Source organism: Zalophus californianus, chromosome 9 (assembly GCF_009762305.2).
Source record: "Zalophus californianus isolate mZalCal1 chromosome 9, mZalCal1.pri.v2, whole genome shotgun sequence".
Lineage (NCBI taxonomy): Eukaryota > Metazoa > Chordata > Mammalia > Carnivora > Otariidae > Zalophus > Zalophus californianus.
The window spans coordinates 20614510-20639048 of NC_045603.1; the positions used below are offsets into that span (position 1 = coordinate 20614510).

Here is a 24539-nt window from a genome sequence, read left to right on the forward strand (position 1 = left end):
GTGAACTGAGTGACTGGACATACGCATGAAATTCTCATCTTTGGAGAAGCCAGGGAAAGCTGAAAAAATGGTAAGAAGGAGGCACTGAGGTAGTCTGGAGTTTTGGAGGTTGGTTTGGTTGGAGTACTTTTGATTTAGAGTCAGCTTCAATTGAAATAAGGCATTTCTACAGGTGAATTAAATCATAATAAGTGGAATTTGACTATGTACATACTACCTCAAAGCCTGTAACATTCTAAAATTTGACAGTGTTGCTCCTCTATGAAATCATTTCTAAAGCATTTCCAAATTGGAAAAAAAAACAAACCTTAAAAAGGATAATAGAATAGCTGGTGGGGCAGAAAATAAGATTCATGAAGAAACTTATACAAATGCAACTATTTAAAAACAAGCAAAATGACCAATGGATTAGAAGATAGAAGGTAGATCTATAAATATTCAAAGTGGCAGAAGGCTCTTACATGAAAGGTTATAAATAAAAAATAGCCCAGGGGAGACCAATAAACCTAAATCAAGGAGACTGTTAACTTTTAATCTCTATGAATATTGTCTTAAATCTACTAAGCTGTCAACAACTAAAGCTTTTTTTTAATTTTTAATTTTAATTATCTTTTAAAGATTTTATTTATTTGACAGAGATACAGCGAGAGAGGGAACACAAGCAGGAGTGGGAGAAGCAGTCTCCCTGTGGAGCAGAGCAGGGAGCCCGATGCGGGGCTGGATCCTAGGACTCTGGGATCATGACCTGAGATGAAGGCAGATGCTTAAGTGACTGAGTCACCCAGGCGCCCCTATATTCTGAAGCTTTGATTCACTATCAACTGCACATAAATGTTCCCATTTTATTTTTGGGTTCCCCCCAAACCAAAACAGGTTTCATTATATTTGAGGTCCAGAAAGAATTTAAATAACCATTGGGACTTGAACCCTCAGGGAGTTCTCTCCTGTTAGATGAGCTGGATAAACATTTATTGACGGTGGCCCCCAGGGCTGTGTGGTTCAGGATGGAGAGCACTGTATGAGTCTAGGTTTTGCCTTCATGTGGATTCTATCAGTTACTCTGCCTTGTGATTCTGGATTTAACCTCTCAGTCTTTTTCTGCTCTTCAAAGTGAGGGTAATAATGCATGTCCCACTCTCAGGGGGTTGTTTTGAGAATCAAATGCAAAACGATGGGAAAGTGGTTTAAACAAAGGCAAGCTTTTCTAGGCTCAGTCAAGCAGAGAATGTTGGCTACAGTCAGAAACAATACGTGAGTAGTACAACATAAGCCTTTAAATCTCTTAAAACGGGATGGTAGGTTCACTTAAAGTTGCTAGATAATTAGTGTCTAATGGCCACATGGTTATTATAGTAAAGAACTTTATAGAAGCCTCTTCAAATACCTGGACTGTAAGCTTTATTGCATTCAACCATCCATGCCTTAGAGCAGTAATGTAGGATTAATAATGAAATTGGAGCTAGGCCAGGGGTGCATGAATTTGGCTGACTTGATTTGGTAGCATTTTATTCCTTGGGGCTAATCGAACTACAGTGGTTATATGGATTAGTTTAGTTCTGACTAGTAAACCAGGAGGCAGGGCTGCCTGTGTGAGTAGTCAGAGCCCACGTGGGGTGATTTCTGGGGCATGGAAAAGTCTCCCAAAACATACTCCACTCTAACCTACAGACCTCTAAATCCCACAATTAGAATTGGATAATTTTTACTTTAGCCAAACAAGGATTTTTCTCCCATTAAAGTAGGTTAAATTTCTTTTCTCTTTCCAAGGGTATAGGAATGAAATCTAGGCGATGTGTTATAATTTTGCCTGGACTTTACCTGACCAGAAATACCCAGAAAGCCCTGGCTTTTGGGAATTACTTAGGTGATGCCACAGAATTGAATTTGCCTGGGGTAATATGTACATTGGTCAGGTCAATAGCCAGGAAAGAATCATTCAGTTACTTGTTCCACAAACATTTATCAGGTACCTAACAGGGTACTTATCGCATGGTTGCATATTTCCCATGCAGAATTTGCAGTCTCCACATGATGTCACAAGAGGAATCAGATTGTAACTGTTCCTCTTACAAATGCATAAAAATGGCATAACTATATGCTCTATCATGTGCTACTTTTTTTGGCTACACACATTAGCATACCATACATTTCTGAATTCATAGTGGGCAGGGCTCAGGGGTAGGGGAAATGATTAATTCCACCTAAAATTTGTGTTACTTGTATTGAGCCCCATCTCTTCAGTAGATCATGGTGTGTTTCCTTTGGCTGAAAGTGTCTTCATAATTCTACCTCTCCCACTACCATCCTTCTCAGCCTGGGTTGCTCCAATGCAGGAGCTTCTGTCTGAGTGTACCAGCATCATACAGTGCATAGGGAATGGGGATTTCATGATAGTTTTATGACAAACTTACTTTTGTCCAGCTTCTCCTTGGCCTGCACAAGGTCCATACTTATAAGCATACACCAAGCGAGGGATAAAGTCAGATGTTATCGCTATGACAAATGCATTTGTAATAACCGAGAGAATTCCAATGCCTTCAAGGATGCCATACCAAATTCCTATTCAAAGAGAAGTGTTATATTAGTTCCAGACACAACAGCAGAGATAATAGTACAAAGACAACTGGGGTAACTCATTTCAATAGTCCTTTCCATGGGTCCTTTCAAATTCCCAAATACACTTGTAACCAAGAGTAAGAATTTGTACTTGCAAACACCTTGGCATTGGAGGAGTTTCTGGAAAAGTGCCAATGCTCATGACTTAATGACTCAGTCAAGATCAGACTTAAGTCAGAGAGTTCTGCTCAGCGATAAGGCACTGATACATTATCCAATAAGATGAGCGCTCACACTGTTAAACCACTACCAGGCTGGGAGCTCCTGAAGGGTGCTGACATCTGGGTGGGCCCAGTCCCTGTTGCACTGACCTAGGGTAGGTACTCACTGAATGTGGGTTTGTTTCATTGGGAGGTTAAAGACCGCTGTGAGTCAAGTACATCCGTATTCAGTTCTCTTCTATACACACTGAGCACCTGCTGGCTCTGTTCTAAGCATCTGATGCAGAAATGAATAAAGGATGGCCTCTGATCTCAGGCAGTGCACAAGAGGCTGCACCTGATTCGACTCAGCCTCTCTTGTCAAAGACGAAAGGCCATCTCTGTCTTTCCCTGTGACTCAGGGAAACATTTGGGCAAAACAAAGTAAAGCAAATGGAAGATCACTTTAAAAAAGGAAGATAAATGATAAAATTCTAGATTCCAAGTTCAAATAAAATTGAGAATCTATTTAAGCACAAATTCTCTAGTACTGGAAATTATAAATTTCCAAATAGGCAGCTTTACTTCTTGTCTCATATTATTTAAAGCTAACATAATTATTCTTTTGCAAGAATAAGTTAAGTCATCTTACATGGAAACCATAAGTAAAAATCTAAAGTTGATGTTTGTTTTTATTTTATCCACCACATGGTTAATACCTTTAAAAAATTTCAAATCCAACTTACCTATGTCTTTGGCCCTTGAAGCTAAAGGTCGCCTCCACTGTGTGACAAATTTGTAAGCATCGAGTCTAATTTCAATTATGTTATTCAGTAAGGCCAGAAGTGGTGCTAGGGGAAAAGCTGCCACAAAGATAGTTGTGAATCCAAACTGAAGAACTAGGGAAGAAAAAAGGAAAAAGAACAAAGAATATTGGTTTCCCATTACTATTTTCAAAAGGACAATAATCTTAATGTGTCCTTGTCTTCGCCCATATTTTTTCCAATATAGAAGCCCAGGAAATATCTCTTCCAGAAAGATGGCCAGGACACTGGAAAAAGAGGCACTACCTGGGCCTGGAAGGAATGACATCCTAGCAATGATCATACCTAGGATCCAGATCTTGTTTTCTAACTACCATTCTCTAATAACAGAAATCCTTGAAAAAATGTTTGATTCCAGAGCCATGGCAGGGAAAATACAAGGGGAGTCTGGAATATCTCATGATGCCAGAAAGTTAGGAAATCCTTGAAATCAAATGGGGAGCATATCAGTAGGACACAGGACAAACTTGAAGGAGCTACCAATGGCAAAACCTGGAACAATATACACAACACAATAAATAATGATAGTATTGGGTTAAATCCAAAGACTAAATATCTAAGTCCATACTGATATAAATGCCTATATAAATAACTGAATAAATGGAGAAGGGATAGCTCCTCCCTATGGTAGAATTTTAATTAATAAATTAGAAAATAAATGCATAAAAATACATGTAAAAAGAATGATAAAGATAGAAAATTACCATTGGTCAAAAACATCACAGTAATTATTGCAGGCAAGAACCAGCCAAGAATGCTAAAATTAGTAGGAGGAATTATAGTAAAAAAAAAAAGGACATTTATATATTCTCAAAGTATCTCCCTACATGATAGTAATTACAAAGAAAAAAACATTACAGTGGCAAAACCTGGTAGCCATCACCTTCAAGTAAGTATTACTTGTAATAAGACATATTGACATCTCATGCCCCTGATATAAGGTACTGAGGATACATCATTTCTGTGCTGATCTTGCCAAAAAGGCATCATGAGAACACATTAGATAAACCCAAATTGAAGGACCTTCTGCTGAACTCTAAGCCAGTACTCTTCAAATGTATCAAGATCATGAAAAACAAAGAACTGTCATAGATTGGAAGAAACTACGGAGACACAACATTTAAATGCAATGTTGGATCCTGGATGGGTCAAGAACAAGAAAAAGTAAGAAAACTGGTAATATTAAAATAAGGTCTGTGATTAGTTAATAGCGTTGTATTAATGTTTATTTTCCGGTTTTAATAAATATATAACATATTAACATTAGGGGAAACAAGGTGAAGAGTATATATGGGAGCTCTGATTATTTTTGCAACTTTGCAAAATAAAATGTTAAAAACAAACTGAAAGAAAGAAAAAAAGAAACAGACCATCCCTGATGCAAAGCAACCAGAGAGCATAATTGAAAATTTAAAAATACAATTTACTGGGCATTGTGGACTGCAAAAAAGTACTTGGCTAAATGGATGACTATAGTTTGTTTTTGCTTTTTTAGACTATTTTAGAAAGTAACAAAATAATGACTAACACATCATATTCCATTTCTATGTAACAGCCACTGTTCTAATTACTTCACATATATTAGCTCATTTAGTTTTCACAATAACCCTATTGTAGGCACTAAGAGGTCAGGTAACTTGCTTGAGACACAACTAAGAAGCAATTGCTAACGTGGGTAATGTGGTTCAAGAGTCCTGAAGGGTCAGTCTATTTACCTCATCTCTGTGGCACTGCCACCTCCAGGGTGTCACCTATCTGGTCCCATTCATACTCTGTGCCTGTGCTGCTGGCTCTTCACCCACCAGTAGACACAGGCATCTCCCTTAGTTTTCCCCTTGGCTTCCTCTTTCTGCTTTCTTCTTTCCTTGGGTCAGTCCATCTACTCTCGTGACTTCATTATTGTCTCTCTGATAAGGATTCTCAATTCCCTATCTCTCACTCTGAATCTTATCAGGGAATTTCTAGTTGTCTGCTGTTATGCTACAGAAGCAGCACTCTCCAAACCCTGATTCAATTTTAAACCTCAATGTCTCATCCTTAAATCTGTTCCTTTCATGTCTTCCTTCCCTTCAGATTTGTCTTGCAAAAAACCCAGGTCTCCTCTACCTCACTTTTCATGACCATTTGCCTCCAAGTTTCCACTCTCCCCACTGGAGTTCAGACTCTCATGTTCTAACTGACTTCTCTGCCTCAGACTTTCACCTCCCTCAGCCATCTCACTGCTGTCAATATTGCTTAAAGCCCATAATCAATCAATAATCATTTCCCTATTCCAAATGTTTCAGAAGGTTCTCATTGCCTATAGACTAAATCCCAAACTTTTCACTGTGCCATTCAAGGATCTTCCAAGCCTCATGTCCAAAATACCTCATGCCTAGACAGGCTTCCCAAATAATCCTCTACTTTGGCCACATGAGACTTCTGGTTTTATGGGGTCATGTCATATTCTTGGTGTTTTTATTCATACTCTGGTGAAATTCTATTCTTCCTTCAAGGGTAAGCTTGATGTGGCCTCTGCTGGAACCTCTCATAATTGTAATTACGGCTTCTGCGACTCTGCTTACATTGGAGAAATTATTTTGTCTTGATTTTATGGCTCTTTCCCTGTATGGTACTGACTCTTATGTTTAAGTCTTTGATCCATTTTGAGTTAATTTTTGTGAGCGATATAAGACAGGGGTCCAATTTAATTTTTCTGCATGTGTTTGTCCAGTTTACCCAACACCATTTGTTGAAGAGACTATCCTTTCCCCATTAAGTATTCTTGGTTCTCTTGTTGAATATTATTTGACCATACATAAAGGAGTTTAATTCTGGCTTTTCTGTTCTATTCCATTGGCCTGTGTGTTTAATTTTACTCCAGAAAAATACTGTTTTGTTACTACAGATTATAATATAGTTTGAAATCAGGAAGTGTGATATCTCCAACTTTGTTCTGAGTTTTTCTGTGGTTCCACACAAATTTTAGGTTTTTCTTTTTTTCTTTTACATTTTTTGGTTAAATATTTTATTTATTTGAGAGAGGGAGAGACAGACTCCTCACTGAGCAGGGAGCCTGATGCAGGGCTCAAATCCAGGGCCTGAGATCATGACCTGAGCTGAAGGCACCTGCTTAACTGACTAAGCCACCCAGGCACCCTGGTTTTTTGTTTTTTGCTTGTTTGTTGTTTTTCTGCTTCTGTGAAGAATGCCATTGGTATTTTAATGGGGATTGCACTGAATCTACAGATGACTTCCCGATTCGGGTAGTATGGACATTTTAACATTAATTCTTCCAATCCATGAACAGAAGACGTCTTTCCATTTGTGTCTTTTCAGTTTCATTCAGCAAAGTCTTGTAGGTTTCATTTATACAGATCTTTCACTTTCTTGGTTAAATTTATTTCTGGGTATTGATTTTGATGCTATTCTAGATGGAATAGCTCTCTTTCAGATGTTTCATTTTTAATGTACAGTATATCCTACAACTTTACTGAAATTATTAGTGCTGACAGTTTTTTTTTGGTTGAGTCTTTGAGATTTTCTATATATAAAATCATTTCATCTGCAAATAGTGATAATTTTACTTCTTTTCTGATTTGGATGCCTTTTTAAATTTTTTTGTCTTACCTAATTGTTCTAGCTGGGAATTCCAGTGCTATATTGAATAAGAGTAGGGAGAGTGGGCATCCTTGTCTTGTTCTTGATTTTAGAGGAAAAGGTTTCAGTTTTTCTCCACTGAGTATAATTTAGCTGTGCGTTTATCATATACGGCCTTTATTATGTTGAAGTATGTTCCTTCTATACCCAATCTGTTGAGGGTTTTTATAATGAAAGGAAGTTATATTTTATCAAATGCTTTCTCTGAGTCTATTGAGATTATCATATGATTTTTATCTCTCATTCTACTAATATATTACATTCAACTTGCCTATTTTCAACCAGCCTACATCCCAGGGATAAATCCCATTTGGTCATGGTATTTGAATTCAAGAAGACATTAAAATGATTAGTTTACTAATATTTTGTTGAGAATTTTTGCATCTATATTCATCCAGGATATTTGCTCAGAGTTTTCTTGTAGTGTCCTCACCTGGCTTTGGTATCAAGGTAATTTTGACCTTGCAAAATGAGTCTGAAAGTGTTTTCTCTTCTTCTGTTTTTTGGAATAGTTTGAGAAGGATTTGTATTAATTCTTCTTTAAATGTTTGGTAGAATTCACCAGTGAAGCCATATGGTCCCAGGTTTGCTGTGGTGGAATATTTTTCATTACTGACTTAATCTCTTTGTGGTCTGTTCAGATTTTCTATTCCTTCCTGATTCACTCTTGTAGGCTGTATGTTTTTAGAAATTTATCCATTTCTTCTAGGTTACCTAATTTGTTGGCATGTAATTGTGCATTATAGCCTCTTAAAAACCTATGTATTTCTGTAGTGTCTATTGTATTATCTCCTTTTTCATTTCTATTTTTGAGTCTTCTCTTTTCTCTTAGTCTATCTAAAAGTTTGTTAATTTTATGTTTTCAACAAATCAGCTCTTTTGTTGATCTTTTGTTTTTCTGGTCTCTATTTCATTTATTTCTGCTCTCATCTTTATTTCCTTCCTTCTAGTAACTTTGGGCATAGTTTGTTCTTTTTTTTTTTTTTCCTAGTTCCTTGAAGTATAAAGTTAGGATATTTGAGATCTTTTAAATTTCTTAATACATGCATTTATTGCTATAAACCTTATTCTCAAAAACTGTGTTTATTACTTCTGGGGATGATGGCAGAGTAAGAAGATCCTAAGATCACCTTGTTCCTAGGTATACCTAGTTAACACCCACATCAGTGTAAATAACCCAGAAAATGACCCAAAGATGGAAAGAACACTCTCCATAGCTAATCATATAGGAGAGGCTACATCAAAAATGGTAGGAAGGGTGAAGACACAAGTGGTAACCAAACTGACTTGTGAGACTGTCCACTGGAGGGAGTGACATAACAGGCATAGAGAAGGGAGAAGAGTAGACCTTACATGAGACATCCCAGGAATGGTGGACCAGCTTTGGGAAATGAATCCCCATAACATTTGGCTTTCTAAAAACTCATGAAGTTAAATGCCTGTGGTTTTCAATCAGTGGGGTCTAACACCTGGAACTTTTAAAAATGAGCAGCTCAGCTCTGAGTTAGACGGTGATAGGAAACTGAGTCCTTGCTCTTAAAGAGACAGCACAACAAACAACCCCACAGATATAGCATAGAAAAAGCAGTTTTAGAAACACCTGGGGTATATGGGAAGATTTATTTACTAATCTCAAAACGTGTGCTGGAAGGGCAGGGATCTTTAGGAGACTTCTCCAAGAACAAAAGAACTGGCGGGTGCCATTTCTCTCCCTGTTCCCTAGCCGAGATACATGGACACCTGTAAAAATCAGCATGAACACCCTCCACCTAGCTTGCTAACAACTTACCCTGCCCCTATGCTCTCCTATGAACCCACCCTATCCAATCCACCCTTGGCAGGAGTCCATCCAAAGCAGTGGCATTGTGCAAGCAGCACCCACAGTGGCCAGCAGCGCTCCAAAGTGACTCATTCCCTGGGGAGAGAGAAGATAAACCACACTTACCAGTCCAACTGCAACCCTGGCAGTGGACTGGGGGCAGACATGTGGTCTGACTGCAGGCCCTGCCCACAAAGACTCTCGGGGGACAACAGAGGGAGTGTACCTGCAGTTTGGTGTGACTACAACTGTGGCAAATGCCTAGTCTGACTCACTCAAGCCCAAGGTGGCCCCAGACTGGCCCACTAACAACATAGGGACTAAATGATCCCCACAACAGGCAAAGAGGGGCACTGAAGATGATTGGACTGAAGACAAACATGGTTCAGCCCCAACAGTATGGCACACAAAACACACATAGGAGATACTCCTGAAGTGCCCAGTTCTGGTGAACAGGGGACATTGCACTGCAGGTCAGTACAGGATCTCTTCTTTAAAAGGCCACTACTTTCAAGACCAGGAGATGTAGTTGACTTTCTTAATGCATAGAAACAGATACAGAGTTAGACAAAATGAGACAGAAGAATATGTCCCAAATGAAACGACAGAACAAAAATCACAGCAAAAGAGTTACACAAAACAGAGATAAGCAATATGCTTGGTAAAGAATTTGAAGTAATGGTTGTAAATATACTCACTGGACTTAAAAGTGGAGGATCTCAGTGACACCCTCAAGAAAGAAAGAAAATATAAAAAATGACCAGAGATGAAGAACTCAGTAACTGAAATTAAAAATAGAGAAGATAAACAGTAGACTAGAGGAAGTAGAAGAACAGCTCAGCAACCTGGAGGACAGAGTACTAGAAAGCAACCAAACTGAATAGGAAAAAGAAAAAGAGAATATTAAAAAAAATGAGAATATATTAAGGGAACTCAGCAGCACCATGAAGCGTAATAGCAGTCTCATCATAGGGGTCCCAGAAGGAGAAAGGAGAGTAAAGGGTGCAGAAAACATGAGAAATGATAACTGAAAACTTCCCAAATCTGGGGAAGGACGTAGAAATCCAGATTTAGGAGGCACAGAGAGCCCCCAACAAAATTAACCCAAGGAGGTCCACAAAAAGACACATAATAATCGAATGGCAAAAAGTAGTGACATAGACAAAATTTTAAAAGCAAGAGGAAAGAAAACCATTACATATAAAGGAAACCTGATAAGACTATCAGCTGATTTTCAACAGAAACTTTGCAGGCGAGAAGAGAGTGGCATGATATACACAAAGTGCCGAAAGGAAAACCTATGACCAATAATAACTCTATCCAGCAAGTCTATCATTCAAAATAGAAGGAGAAAGAATTTCCAAGACAGGGTGCCTAGGCAGCTCAGTCGTTTAAGTGTCTGCCTTTGGCTCAGGTCATGATCCCCGGGTCCTGGGATCGAGTCCTGCATCAGGTTCCCTGATCAGCAGGGAGTCTGCTTTTCCCTCTCCCTCTGCTGCTGCTGCTCTCTCTCTCTCTCTCCCTCTCTGTCAAATAAATAAATAACATCTTAAAAATAATAAGAATTTACCAGACAAAAGTTACAGGAATTCATCACCACTAAATCAGTCTTAAAAGAAATGTTAAAGGGGACTATTTGAAAGGAAAGGAAAGACCATAAGCAGGAGTAAAAGTAGGAAGCACAAAAGCAGTAAAGTTAAGTATATCTGTAAAAATCAAAGTATTCACAAAACAGAATGATGTAAAGTATGACACCATATACCTAAAATGTGGTTGGGGAGAGGGGAAAAAATTTAGTGCTTTTGGAATGGGTTCAAACTTAACCAACTATCAACTTAATATAGACTGCTATGTGCATAAGATGTTATATATAAACCTAATGGTGACCACAAATCAAAAATCAGTAATAGATATAAAAAATTGAAATACAAGTATATCACTAAAGAAAGCCATCAACCTATGAGAGAAGAGAGCAAGAAAAGAAAGGAACAGAGAAGAACTACAAAACAACCATAAGACCAGTAATAAAATCGCACTAAGTACCAAAGTATCAGTAATTACTTTGAATGTACATGGACTAAACACTACAATCAAAAGACACAGGGTGACTGAAAGAATAAAAAAGCAAGACCCATCCATATGCTGCCTACAAAAGACCCATTTCAGATGAAAAGACACATGCAGATTGAAAGTAAAGGGAAAAGCATTTATCATGCAAATGGAAGTGAAAAGTAAGCTGGGTAGCAATATTTATATCAGACAAAATAGACTTTAAAACAAAGACTAACGAGACAAAAAAGGACACTACATATTTATAAAGGGAACAATTCAATAAGATATAATAATTGTAAATATTTATGCACCTAACATGGGAGCACCAAAATACATAAAGCAGCTATTAACATAAAGGAAGTAATCAATAATAAAATAATAGAAAAATTTACCACCCCATTTATATCAATGGATAGATCTTCCAAACAAAAATCAACAAGGAAACAGTGGTTTTGAATGGAACATTGAACAGATGGATTTAACAGGTATATTCAGAACATTCCATCCTAAAACAACAGAATACACATTCTTTCCAAGTGTACATGGAACATTATCCAGAATAGATCACATTAGGCCACAAAACAAACTCAACAAATTCAAAAGACTGAAATCATATTATGCCTCTTTTCTGACCACAATGCTATGAAACTAGAAATCAACCACAAGAAAAAAGCTGGAAAGAACACAAATATATGGAGGTTAAATAACATGCTACTAAACAATAAGTGAATCAACCAAGAAATCAAAGATGAAATAAAAAAATACATGAAGACAAATGAAAATGAAAACACAATGGTCCTAAATCTTTGGGATGCAGCAGAAGCTGTTCTAAGAGGGAAGATTATAGTAATACAGACCTATCTCATGAAGCAAGAAAAACTCAAATAAATGACCTAGCCTTATACCTAAAGGAGCTAGAAAAAGAACAACAACAACAAAAAAAACCCCAAACCAGTAGAAGGAAAAAAGTAATAAAGATTAGAGCAGAAATAAATGAGATATAAAATTAAAAAAATACTAGAACACATCAATGAAACCAGGAGGTGGTTCTTTGAAAAGATCAACATAATGATAAGCTTTTAGCCAGACTCATCAAAAAAAAAAACACCCCAAAAAACAAAGGACTCAAATAGACAAAATCAGAAATGAAAAAGGAGAAATAACAACCAATACCACAGAAGTAACAAATGATTATATGAGATTATAAAAAATTATATACCAACAAATGGGACAACCTAGAAGAAATGAATAATTTCCTAGAAATATATACTCCTGTAAACTGAATCGGGAAGAAACAGAAAATTTGAACAGACTGATTACCAGCAATGAAATTACATCAGTAATCAAAAACCTCTCAAACATAAGTTCAGGACCAGCTAGCTTCACAGATTAATTCTACTAAACATATAAAGAAGAGTTAATTAAACTATTCTGAAAAACAGAAGAGGAAGGAAAACTTTCAAATTCATTCTATGAGGCCAGCATTTCCCTGATACCAAAACCAGATAAAGACACTACAAAAAAAGAGAACTACAAGGCAGTGTCTCTGATGAAGACAGTGCAAAAATCCTCAACAAAATATTAGCAAAACCCAACAATACATAAAAAATCATTCACCACAATCAAGTGGGATTCCTGGGATATAAGGGTGGTTCAATATTCATAAATCAATCAACATGATTCATCATGTCAGTAAGAGAAAGGATAAGAACTAGATCATTTCAGTAGATGCAGAAAAAGCATTCAACAAATAAAACATCCATTCATGATTTAAAAAAAAACCTCCACAAAGTAGGTTTAGAGGGAATGTATCTCAATATAATAAGGTCATATATGAAAAACTCACAGCTAACATCACACTTAATTGTGAAAACTAAGAGCTTTTTCCATATGGTCAGGAACAAGACAAGGATATCCATTCTCACAACTTTTATTCAACATGGTACTGGAGGTCCTAGCTACAGCAACAGACAAGAAAAAGAAATAAAAGACATCCAGGGCGCCTGGGTGGCTCAGATGGTTAAGCGTCTGCCTTCGGCTCAGGTCGTGATCCCAGGGTCCTGGGATCGAGTCCTGCATCAGGCTCCCTGCTCCTTGGGAGTCTGCTTCTCCCTCTGCCTCTCTCTCTCTCTCTGTCTCTCATGAATAAATAAATAAAATCTTTAAAAAAAAAGACATCCAAATTGCTAAGGAAGAAGTAAAACTTTCATTATTTGTAGATAACATGATACCATATATAGGAGACCCTAAAGACTTCACCAAAGAACCTACCAAAACTGATAAATGAATTCAGTAAAGCTGTGGGATGTCATATCAATATACAGAGAAATATGTTGCATTTCTATATACTAATAATGAAGTAGAAGAAAGAGAAATTAGGAAAACAATTCCATTTACAATTGCACCAAAAATAATAAAATACCTAGGAATAAACTTAACCAAGGAGGTGAAAAACCTATACTGTGAAAACTATAAAACACTGATCAAAGAAACTGAAGATGACACAAACAAATGGAAATATATTCCATGCTCATAGACTGGGAGAATGAATATTGTTAAAATGTCCATTCTCCCCAGGGCAATCTACAGATTTAACAAAATCTCCATCAAAATACCAAAGGCATTTTTCACAGAACTAAAATAATCCAAAAATGTGTATGGAACCACAAAAGACCTTGAATAGCTAAAGCAATCTTGAAACAGAACAAAACTGAAGGCGTCACAATCCCAGATTTCAGGATATACTACGAAGCTATAGTAATCAGAACAGTATGGTACTGGCACAAAAATAGGCATATAGATCCATGGAACAGAATAGAGAGCCCAGAAATAAACCCACAGTTATATGGTAAAATCATCTATGTCAAAGAAGGCAAGAATATGCAATGGGAAAAAAGTCTCTTCAATAAATCCTGCTGGGAAAATTGGACAGCTACATAAAAAAGAATAAAACTGGACCACTTTCTCACTCCATACACAAAAATAAACTCAAAATGGATTAAAGACCTAAATGTGAGACCTGAAATTATAAAAATCCTAGAAGAGAGCACAGGCAGCAATTTTTCTGACATTGGCCATGGCAACATTTTCTAGATATGTCTTCTAAGGCAAAGGAAACAAAAGCAAAAATAAACTATTGAAACTATATCAAAATAAAAAGCCTTTGCATAGCAAAGGAAACCATTAAAAAACAAAAAGACAACCTAGTGAATGGGAGAAGATACTTGCAAATGATTTATCTGCTAAAGGGTTAATATCCAAAATATATAAAGAATTTATCCAACTCAACACCAAAACAAAACAATACAAAAGAAAAAAAACCCAATTACAATGCAATGAAAAACTGAGCAGAAGACATGAACAAACATTTCTCCATAAAGGACATACAGATGGCCAACAGACAAATGAAAGGGTGTTCAGCAATACCCATCATCAGGGGAATGCAAATCAAATCCTCAATGCGATATTACCTCACACCCATCAGAATGACTAAAATAAAAAATGAAACAACAAGTGTTAGGGAGGATGTGGGGAAAAAGGCATCCTTGTACACTGCTGGTGGAAATGTAACGCAGCCACTGTGGAAAATGGTGTAGAGGTTCCTCAAAAAATTGAAAATATAATTACCATATGATTTAGTAATTCCTCTACTGGTAAGAATATGAAAACACTAATTAAAAAATGCACCCCTATGTTTACTGCAGCATTATTTACAATAGCTAAGATATGGAAGCAATCCAATGAAGAAGAGGTGGTATTTATATACAATGGAATATTACTCAGCCATAAAAAACAATGAAATCTTGCCATTTGCAACAACATGGATGGATCTAGAGGGTATAATGCTAAGTGAAATAAATTGGTCAGAGAAAAACATATACCAGATGATTACACTCATATGTGGAATTTAAGAAACAAAACAAAAGACCAAAAACCCTGACTCTTAAATATAGAGAACAAACTGGTGGTTACCAGAGGGGAGGTGGGTGGGGGGTTGGGTGAAATAAGTGAAGGGGATTAAGAGTACACTCATCATGGATGAGCACTGAGTAATGTATAGAATTATTGAATCACTATATTGTACACCTGAAACTAATATAGCACTGTACATTAATTATACTGGAATTTTTAAAAAAACTGTCTTTGTCCTATAAGTTTTGGTATGTTGTACTTCCATTTTCATTTGTTTGGAGATACTTTATTTTCCTTTTGATTTCTTTGATTCATTAGTTGTTCAGAAGTACGTTGTTTAGTTTCCACATACTTGTAAATTTAAAGTTTCTTCTTGTTTACTATGTGTAGCAACATAGAAGAAGCTTATACACATGATATTTAGTGGAAGAAACCAGTTATAAAACAGTATATATTGTAAAATTTCATCACATGGAGATAAAAAAGGGCAAAATTAATCTATGGTGTTAGAAATCAGGAGAGTGTTTAGTGAGGGTGTTATGACTTGGAGAGAAAACAAAGAGCCTTCTTTGATAGTGATAATATTCTATTTCTTGATTGACCATACAGGATGGCAAACATTTTCCTTAAGGAGCCAGACAGCAAACATTTGAGGCTTGGTAGGCCAGTCTCTGTCGAAACTAGTCAACTCTACTATTGTGCAAAACCAACTATAGATAATATGTAAATAATTGGATATTGCTGTGAACCAATAAAACTTTATTTACAAAAACAGGCAATGGACTCAATTTGACCTGAGGGCTGTAGTTTGCCAAATTCTCACCTACATAGATTGGTAAATATGTAAAAATTTATTGATCTGCACACTTATTTATATACTTTCTGCACTATCTATATTTCAACAAATATACTTAAAATATAAATAACAAAGCGGGGAAGTCATTAAGAAAATAAAATGAGAAGAACAGAAGGAAGCAGTTAGGATTAACTAGTCTGCTTGTGATGCTACTGAGATTTGTTTCTTGCTGCAGATACTGCAGTATTTGGAGCACTACTAATTCTAGCCACATAAAAGCTTCTTTTCAAGCACTCAATATACCAACATTATTGTTCATTTCCTTCTTTATGGGAGAAAAGTCCATTAAGAGACCTCAAAATGGTTAGTTCTCTTAATGAATTCCCTTTATTAAGTTTTATTATTAATGCCCACATGATTTCTTCTCTAAGTTATATTATCCTGTCATTCTATAATTGAAACTCCAAAAACATCAGTAGATACTTAAGACATAAGCAATCTAAGAACATTAAGCATCAATTCTCCTTTAATTTTCAGATTTTCCCAGAAAGAACTCAGAAGTAATGCATCTCGCTCATCGCTACCCCCCACTTTTACCCCAATGTTACAGAGCTTAAACATAATTGAAAAAAACAACCCATACACACTCAATATATCTGCTGAGCAATTTTGTTAGCTTTTCTACCCTGGGAGATAAGAACAGGAAAATAATAGTGATGATACAAATAACATGTACCAAGTGTATCCTAGGAGCCCAGTCATTGTTCTAAGACCTTTCCATTTATTAACTCATTTAATCCACACAATGACCTTATGAAGTGGTTACTCTCTTTATTATCCCCACTTTAGAGGTGAAAAAATTGAGACAGATTAATTGTCCAAGTTCCATAGTTAATAAGTGATAGGGCTGGGATTTGAACCCAGGTAATCTGGTTCCATAGCTTATGCTCTTGGATACACGCCTGGGTACATGTACAACATACAAGATAAATAGCTTGGGTTTGATTAATAGAGAAATCTAATTCCTTAAATGTAAGTGCAGCATAGCTTAAGCATTCCCAGCTTCCTTCCATCCTCACCAAGAGAAATGGCTGCTTCCCCCATCCCTTCTACTGATGCATCCTGCAGCATCTCGGACACTTTATATCTCTGGCTTTCCCCCACTAGCCCATGTACTCTTTGAGAGCTGGGACTGTGCCTTATTCCTTCTTGTAGCTCTAGTGTCAAGCATAGCATCTGCCTGGACATAACATGGCTCAATACATGTCTGCTAAATGAGTGAATCAATCATGCCACGATAACTCCTTTTTCTTTGGTTCACCAAGTTTTCCAACTCATTTTTGTTTCCTGGTGATTGATTACAAGGGACAGGACACAATGTCATGAAGAATTTGTTTGGCACCATCTCTATGGATTGAGCTTCTTAAAGGAAGAAACTCCCTCCTCTGCATTCAGCTGGAGAATCCCCCCACCCTGCTGGCCTCAATGATAGAGGGTGCATGTCTAGCTGAATATAGCTTGAGATCTAGAATTGGCATTTAGAATTAATAAGATAAAATAAGATATTTGCATACTCATTTCTAAGTATTCATCGAAGAGTCCATAGGCATTCATGGGCTGAAGATTGTAGTCCTTTTCCCACTGTGGGAAACTTATTTTTCTTTCAGGCCCACGTTCTTGTCGTACTTTCCTTCTGGTCCACCAATTCTGAATTAACCTGCACAACAAGATCAATTCCTTTAAAAAAAAATATGACTGTTCATAAGACTTAAGACAGACTTCAAATATAGAACCATAGTTTAAAAATGTTTAGGATCAGCTGCCAAGGAAATAAAACCTTGGATTAGGAAGACAGTATCAATGGCTATACTTCATGCATTTGCACTTCAAGTGAACAGAATGACTTTTTAACTATTCATGAAATTGTTTCATGTTCAGTGTTGCCTCAGAGGGTGGGATAGAGGACTAAGAACATCTATAAACTGATCTTCTAGCACCAAGGTAACACCCAGACCTCGGAGTAGAGGAAGGTTTGGCCTAGCTGACTTAATTTATGACCCATGGTCAGTCTTACCATGTGGGTGCTGACCTACATACTCTGACTGAGGGCCTGGAAGATCTGCAGACCCACTAAATGCTTCCCCTTTTGGCACATGGAAGCCTGCACGTCTATAGCTGGACTTGCCTGCTTTTAGCTTGAGCTCAACAGGGGCTCTGAGTCCCAGTAAAATACATCTCACACTGGTGAGGTTAACATATTAATCTTTAGTAATGTTCAGGAGTGCATTTATGATATGGAACAGGGTTGAGGAAATGGGTGCAAGGGCCAGGTGTGTGTGCTGTAGGGGACAAGGAAACATTGAGGGGTATCCAAGAGAAGACATGCCAAAAAAACACAAAAACAAATTGTGAAATAAAGGAAATAATGGGACGGGTATCAAAGACAAATGACGTACCTCACAATTTTGCTCTCTGTCCATACTATTAGAAGGTAAAATACAGTTCCCTTGATGTCTCTGACATTTTGATAAATTATGGCTTATAATTTAAAGTAGCATATAATGTTAATTTTTAAATTTTATGCATTTAAAAAAAGTTTCATAGAAAACATCAAGCACTTGGAATAAGTTTTCTAAAAATCTAAGAATAGAAAATTACTGGCATAGCTTCTGACTGAGAGCTAAGAGGTGACTTTTTCGAAGTGATCCAAGTTCTAGCTAATCATTCTGGCTGAGTGGTTCTCCCTGAAACCGGGAGTTCTCCATGGAGACACCAAGCTGACATGGAAACCGGTAGGTATGGAATTAAAGCAGAAATAGAAGTAGCTGATTTATGTTCCTTTAAAACTTAACTGACCAGAGCTGAGCAAACATAGCAGAATTCAAGGTTATCCTTAAAAAAGTAATGCAAGTTTTTGCCTATTGTCATCAACATAAACTATTATCACCAGGTGACCATATTTTAACTCGTTAAGATATGTTGACTTAGAAATACTCTAGTTTCTTTTTTCCATCCCTAAACTTTTCTCTTTTCCATAAGTTCCTTTTCTGTACAGTTTGAATTTGAAGGTAGTTTAAAAAAATTACCATTCCTGATTTATCATGGGGGTGGGATGGGTAGAGCTTTAGTTAATGGGTTGTAACTAGTGAGAGCCTTGTAATGCTACAGCATGAGGGTCAGAGGCATTATTTAAAGGAGCTGCAAGCAAGTGTTTAGGGCCCCACAGAGACTTTTTAGAATATTCACTATCATTCATACTTCTTGTACTAAATCTTCCTAAAGAGCTAATGTTTGTTACTTTCATGACTGCCTTTGAATAACTGAGCATGAACACTTTAGCTCCAGATATGTGTACTGCCTTAACTGCTCAGTCTGCATTGCTTATCTTACTTGCCACACCTAGAAAAGCCAATAATGAGCAATGCTGTGTCTCAACTATAGATGTCTAAGGTACTTACGGGTAGCCAAGTTCCATGAAATTATTCCAGGTCTGCTTTAGCACCATTATAATACCCATTTGCATACAGAGATCAATAAGGCATCCACTAGGGTGGCACTGCGAGGTAAGCAAACACAGAAATTTCAGAATCAATGGAGAGGAAGAAAGAGTGTCTGGTTTCTAATCTGCACAAAGTTGCCCTAGGTTATTTAATATAAGACTGTAGAAAATAAGGAATGATGGGAGAATACAGACCTCTTCTAGTCTCCATCTGTTTATCAGCCTCAAGTAGGCACCTGGGTGTCCCGTAAATCTTCAACACACAGAAAAACAAACCATTAGCATCCTGTAGGTCTAAGCTTTTTGTAACTATTATGTTCAGATTAGCACATCTCCAATGAAAATTACTGGTACAATCAGGTCTGAGAGAATTAGGAAACTCTCCAGAGCTGCCATAACTGCAGCTTCTGGAATTCTCCAGGGAATATTTATTTCCCTTCTAGACTACCTGGCTGCTGACCACAGAGGCCAGCTCTTGTTGCTTGCTGTGACTTTGAACATTTTCTGCTAAATATCAAGTGCTCTGGCCTGTGTAACAAACAGCATGTTGGATTGAAACACATTCTGATCTTTTTGAATAGAAGTTTAATTAAAAAAAAAACAACAACAACAGCTTTACTGTTTGACTAGAATTCCACACTGAAGTAGCTCGATACTGAGGAGAAGCTGATGCATCCATCCCACTAAAACCCAACACTCAACCTGTCTCTGGTTCTTATATCCTCAGAAACTACTTCCCGACACAAAAGAATTCATAGGGCATGACTACTTAACACAGGAGCCTTTGCAAATCCTCGTAACTGCTGGATTCAGAAGTTGTCCACTCTCTTCTGGCATCCTATATCAGCCCCCTTCCTGTCTGGATGTCCTTCCCTCTTCTGTGAAGGTGGGCATCCAGAACACATTACAGACCACCCACCCCATTAGGCCACCTGCTCATATAGGTGTGAGATCTGGGGGCCTGACCCAGGTGCGGATGGAGCCCACAAGTTTTAAATCCAACCTTCATTTGTGCAAATGCTTTTCCTCTATGTACCTTGGCAAGAAAATGTGCACAGGTAACTTTTGAGTGGAGTGACCATTCCCCAGGATGGGAATAGGAAGGGAAAGGAGAAAGCTAATCTCTTTTTACCCTTTGTGTAAATCACGCTAAAGGAGGTGCTTCTCTCTCACCCTGGTCAGTGACATCCGAGTGCTCTGTCCCTGGCCTGCAGAAGTGTGGAGAGATCAGGTCCTTACCTTCCAAGGAAGAATGCGATGTAAAATGTGGAGCTGTTCAGATTGACAAATTGAAAAAGAAACATTTTCAGGGTGAAGCTGTTCTCCCACTCAGACTCTGTGCGAGGCTGTTCTGTGGACAAAAAGGGAGTAGAGTTTGAGAGGTTGCCTTTGACCCCCTTCTTAACTCCCTCTGCCCTACTCCCTATACACACAGGGCAGGAACAGAGGTGTCCTAAGGAGGCTGCACGAGACCCCAGTTTGCCTTTAAATGGTGTGTGATGGAATGCACCACCCATGAGATCCTCAAGCTTGCAGACCAGCCCCAACCAGGGTGTGGTGGGAAGCAGCTACTGACATATCTGAGGGGATGGAATATCCAGTTTGTTCTGCTGTGACAGGATGCCCAGAGAGCCTGGATTAGAGAGAATGAGGGCTGAAGGGACCCTCATTTCCTTTTGCTTTTAGTTTCTGCCTTTGCGGTAGAGCCTGTGTGGGGTCAGGTCCCCTCCCAGCTCCTAATTAATTCCTTGTTCTCAAATTCTGTTCTGGTGAAATGCCAGGTGCTGCTGTGGGAGAGGGAGTCAGACTCCCCCCCAATAATACTGAGAGTATCTGACTTCTTTGCCTCTCACCCTCATCCATCATTTTTCATTCACATGGACAAATACCAAGGAGATGACCTCATTTTAGAGCTTTTACTGTATATTACCATCTGTATCTTACAGTATTCTGACCTCAGTCAGGCGCCAATTCTCATCTCCTTATACTTTGACTTCCATAAAGCAAGTGCTCTTTGGACATTGTGATATGAATCAAAATATGAATCAAACTTCCAACTTCACATCTCATGTCAAATGCACCTATCCTTCCCTAGGAGCTGCACCCTCATCCCAAGCAATGTCAAAGAAAATATATTTAATTCCATAGTACTTTCTCTGTTTCCACATTCCCTGAGCTTCTAATTGCTCTTTACCATTTCACCCCATCAATTCCTTTTCTACTAGTTCCTCAAACTGCTTGCTAGAAGCATATCTGAGAAGGGGGAGGAGAATCATATTTAACAAGGCTGTACTGCTGTTGAGGGAAAAAAGACAGAGGATTTTTTAAGGGTTTTAGTTTTACTTCACTTCTGCTACTTAACTATTGGTTACACAGGAAGGTGTCCGAGGTTGTTAGCCAGCTGGGTGCATGCCCAGGTATCCTGACCACAGATGGGCCAGAGCTGTATCTCCCTGGCAACTTTGCCAGCCTGGATCAAGGTGCCACTGGACACAATCTGCTAATGCAGTGACCTCTTCTGTGGCTATAAACCTCTTTCTATCTTTCTGGGCAAAGGGTGGTAATGATGGAGGATTTTAATGACATTAAAGGAGATATTCCAGGTATCTAGCTCTGCATCTGGCACATAGATAGAAAGGCTCCATAAATGGCACCTTGTATTATAATGATTATTATAAATAAGAGCACTTTTGTGATTTCTCCCCCACTCTGGACAAGTTACATATGGGAATGTGCTAAAATAGGTTTATGTGTGGGAGCATGTAATTTTCTCAAATTGCACAGAGTAAAATGACTAATATTTCATTAATAAAATTGGGACAATTTCTTTATCTTGAAAACATGGAAAATGTACAGTGTATAGTCAGCTACCAGATTGTTCTAATGTTTTATGGAGTCAGAGAAATGTTCTTAGGGGTGACTTATTCAGATGAATGCTATTTCTATAAATGTCAGTAATGATCAGGCCACCTATATTCCTGGTAGAAGGCCCCCAGTCTTCAAAGCAACTAACCTTGCTGTGGTTTTTATATAGCGCAAAAACTTGATACATTTTTAATTAAATAAAAATTGTAGGCAATAGCAAATGAATACTTTTCTAAATGATTCTGGGCACTTTACTACTTTTGTGATGCTATATTTTTGTGCATTAAGAGAAAACCTGCCTCAAATTACATTAGCTCATGATAGATAATGTTTATGACAGGTTTTAAAGCTTTAAATAGAAACGATCCCCTAATTACTAGACATATTTAAAATATCCTGTTGAAGGCAAAGAACAAATTATTGTATGCAATTCAAAATAAAAAGAATATTTCTCGAGCAGTGTTTCAGAAATCAGTCTTTGAAAAGATACTTCCCAGACCACAATACTGTACCATGAAATAAGAAGGGTCTCACTTACCTAAATTTGTCAGAAGAAGCGCAACTTTTTCATAAAGCTGTAAAATAAGTTTCATACATTTAACAAAAAAACTGTAGATGCTATAAAATCCATAATTATAAAGGAAATAGGTAATCACATCACGAGTGAAAATAACTTCATTAACTGCCCATTACTCAACAATGAGTACACGGTAAACAAACAGTTGTGTCCTTTCAGGGCAAGAAAGAAATGCACAAGGTCCCATTTTACTATTTTTAAAATCTCACTTCCTATGTAGCAGTAATTAATTGGCAACAAGGCTAGCTGCCACTAATTGCCAGCTTGCTAAATGATGCTGGGCAAATCACAACAGTCCTGGGCCTCGGCATCTCTAAGACTGATCTGATGGAAAGATTCTGTAATCTCATTGTTTATGGACTGGCTGTATTTTCTAGATTAGAGCATTCATAAATACTGAAGTGATGAAACCTTATTAGGAGCTCCTAAGCTTTTGATACTCTGCTTTTCCATTAGTACACTGGATGCACCCAGCCATCTGGTAAATGGAGGGTCCTGAGAGGGAAGGGAGAGAGAGAGAGAGAGAGAGAGAGAGAGAGAGAGAGAGAGAGAGAGTGAGTGAGTGAGTGTGTGTGTGTGTGTGTGTGTGTGTGTGTGTGTGTGTGTGTGTGTGTATGCGCGCGCATGTGCATGAATCTGTATATGGAAGTGCAGGGGGCACAGTTCAGGGCAAACCCAGCTCTAGGAGCTTCCCCAGAGAGGGTATAAATTGAGAAAAAGAACAAGTGTCTTCTCTAAAATGAGAGACAGTAAAATGGAAAGGAAAACTAGTCAAATGGATTGGAACAACATGAAAATTAAGATCACATTTAAAGTAGTGAAAATGACCTGGTTAAAATTCTCCAGCCTGGATTTATGACTTTACCAGCCAGCAAGCTGTAGAGCTTGGGCACATTACCTCATCTCTTCTTCAGACCACTGTTTTTCTTTTATGTGATTGAGAATCGGTATTGGACTCATTGATCTTAAGGTCCTTCCAAACTTTTGAATTCTCTTATCCAAGACTTCTGCTAACTACAGAATTAGGTAAAATACGGACTGTATGACTCTAAACTTGGTTTTGCTATAGTAAGATCACATTTTGTGTACAGAAGCCACAGACTCTTAAGAGTCCAAATTTAAAAGAGATTGGTGTAATTTTCAATAAGAAATCCTGTGGTACAGTCATACATTTTAATTTTATCTTAAAAATACTGGTTAACCACAGATTAGGACAGATGTTTTAATAAAATATATTTTACTGTTACAAATACACTCTATCATTAAAGTTATGTAATTTTCAAGGAAAAATAGGTTTGACTGGTGAGACCACCTTTCTCAAAATACAATTTTTGATTGTCCAGTTTATCCTTTAGATCTTTCATGTTGACATGCTTTTGTCCAAGTGCCTCACTTTGCACTCCTGTCTCGAAGGTCTTGGTAGCTGGTGACATGCCAATGTTATTTTGGTTTGGACACCGAAAAAAAAAAAAAAAAGGAACTTAAAAAAGGAATAGCACAGGAGTCAAAATATGATTAATATTAAACTTTTGAAAAATAAGGCAAAGTATATGGGGACACAGTTGGGATCCGTGGCATCTGTGAACATTTTATAAATGTTGAAAATGCAAGGGGATGGACAGTGAGGCTTTGAGCAGGATGCAACCAAAAAGGGCACATAAGCAGAGGGCCTGATGACCAGCAAGAGACTTTTAGATGAGTGCCTTCTGGAAAAGGTCTGACTTCTTATTAGGCAGTTGAGATAGAAATCACGGAAGGTTTGTTCTGATAAAACCAGTAGAAAATCTGTTTCCAAACTGG

At 37.7% G+C, this 24539-nt stretch overlaps 1 protein-coding gene across 7 annotated transcripts in view; it reads right to left on the reverse strand.

Annotated features, from left to right (window-relative positions):
- Positions 1-24539, reverse strand: part of ANO4 (anoctamin 4) — a 452569-nt gene that overhangs the window by 26535 nt on the left and 401495 nt on the right. For all 7 annotated transcript variants that reach the window (XM_027593730.1, XM_027593729.1, XM_027593733.1 and 4 more), the window contains 7 exons: positions 22701-22737; positions 20537-20648; positions 19493-19550; positions 19257-19354; positions 17373-17515; positions 3503-3655; positions 2412-2559 (listed from right to left, as the gene is read on the reverse strand). In XM_027593730.1, the coding sequence (XP_027449531.1) occupies positions 2412-2559; positions 3503-3655; positions 17373-17515; positions 19257-19354; positions 19493-19550; positions 20537-20648; positions 22701-22737 (749 nt within the window). The remainder of the gene's footprint in view (positions 1-2411; positions 2560-3502; positions 3656-17372; positions 17516-19256; positions 19355-19492; positions 19551-20536; positions 20649-22700; positions 22738-24539) is intronic.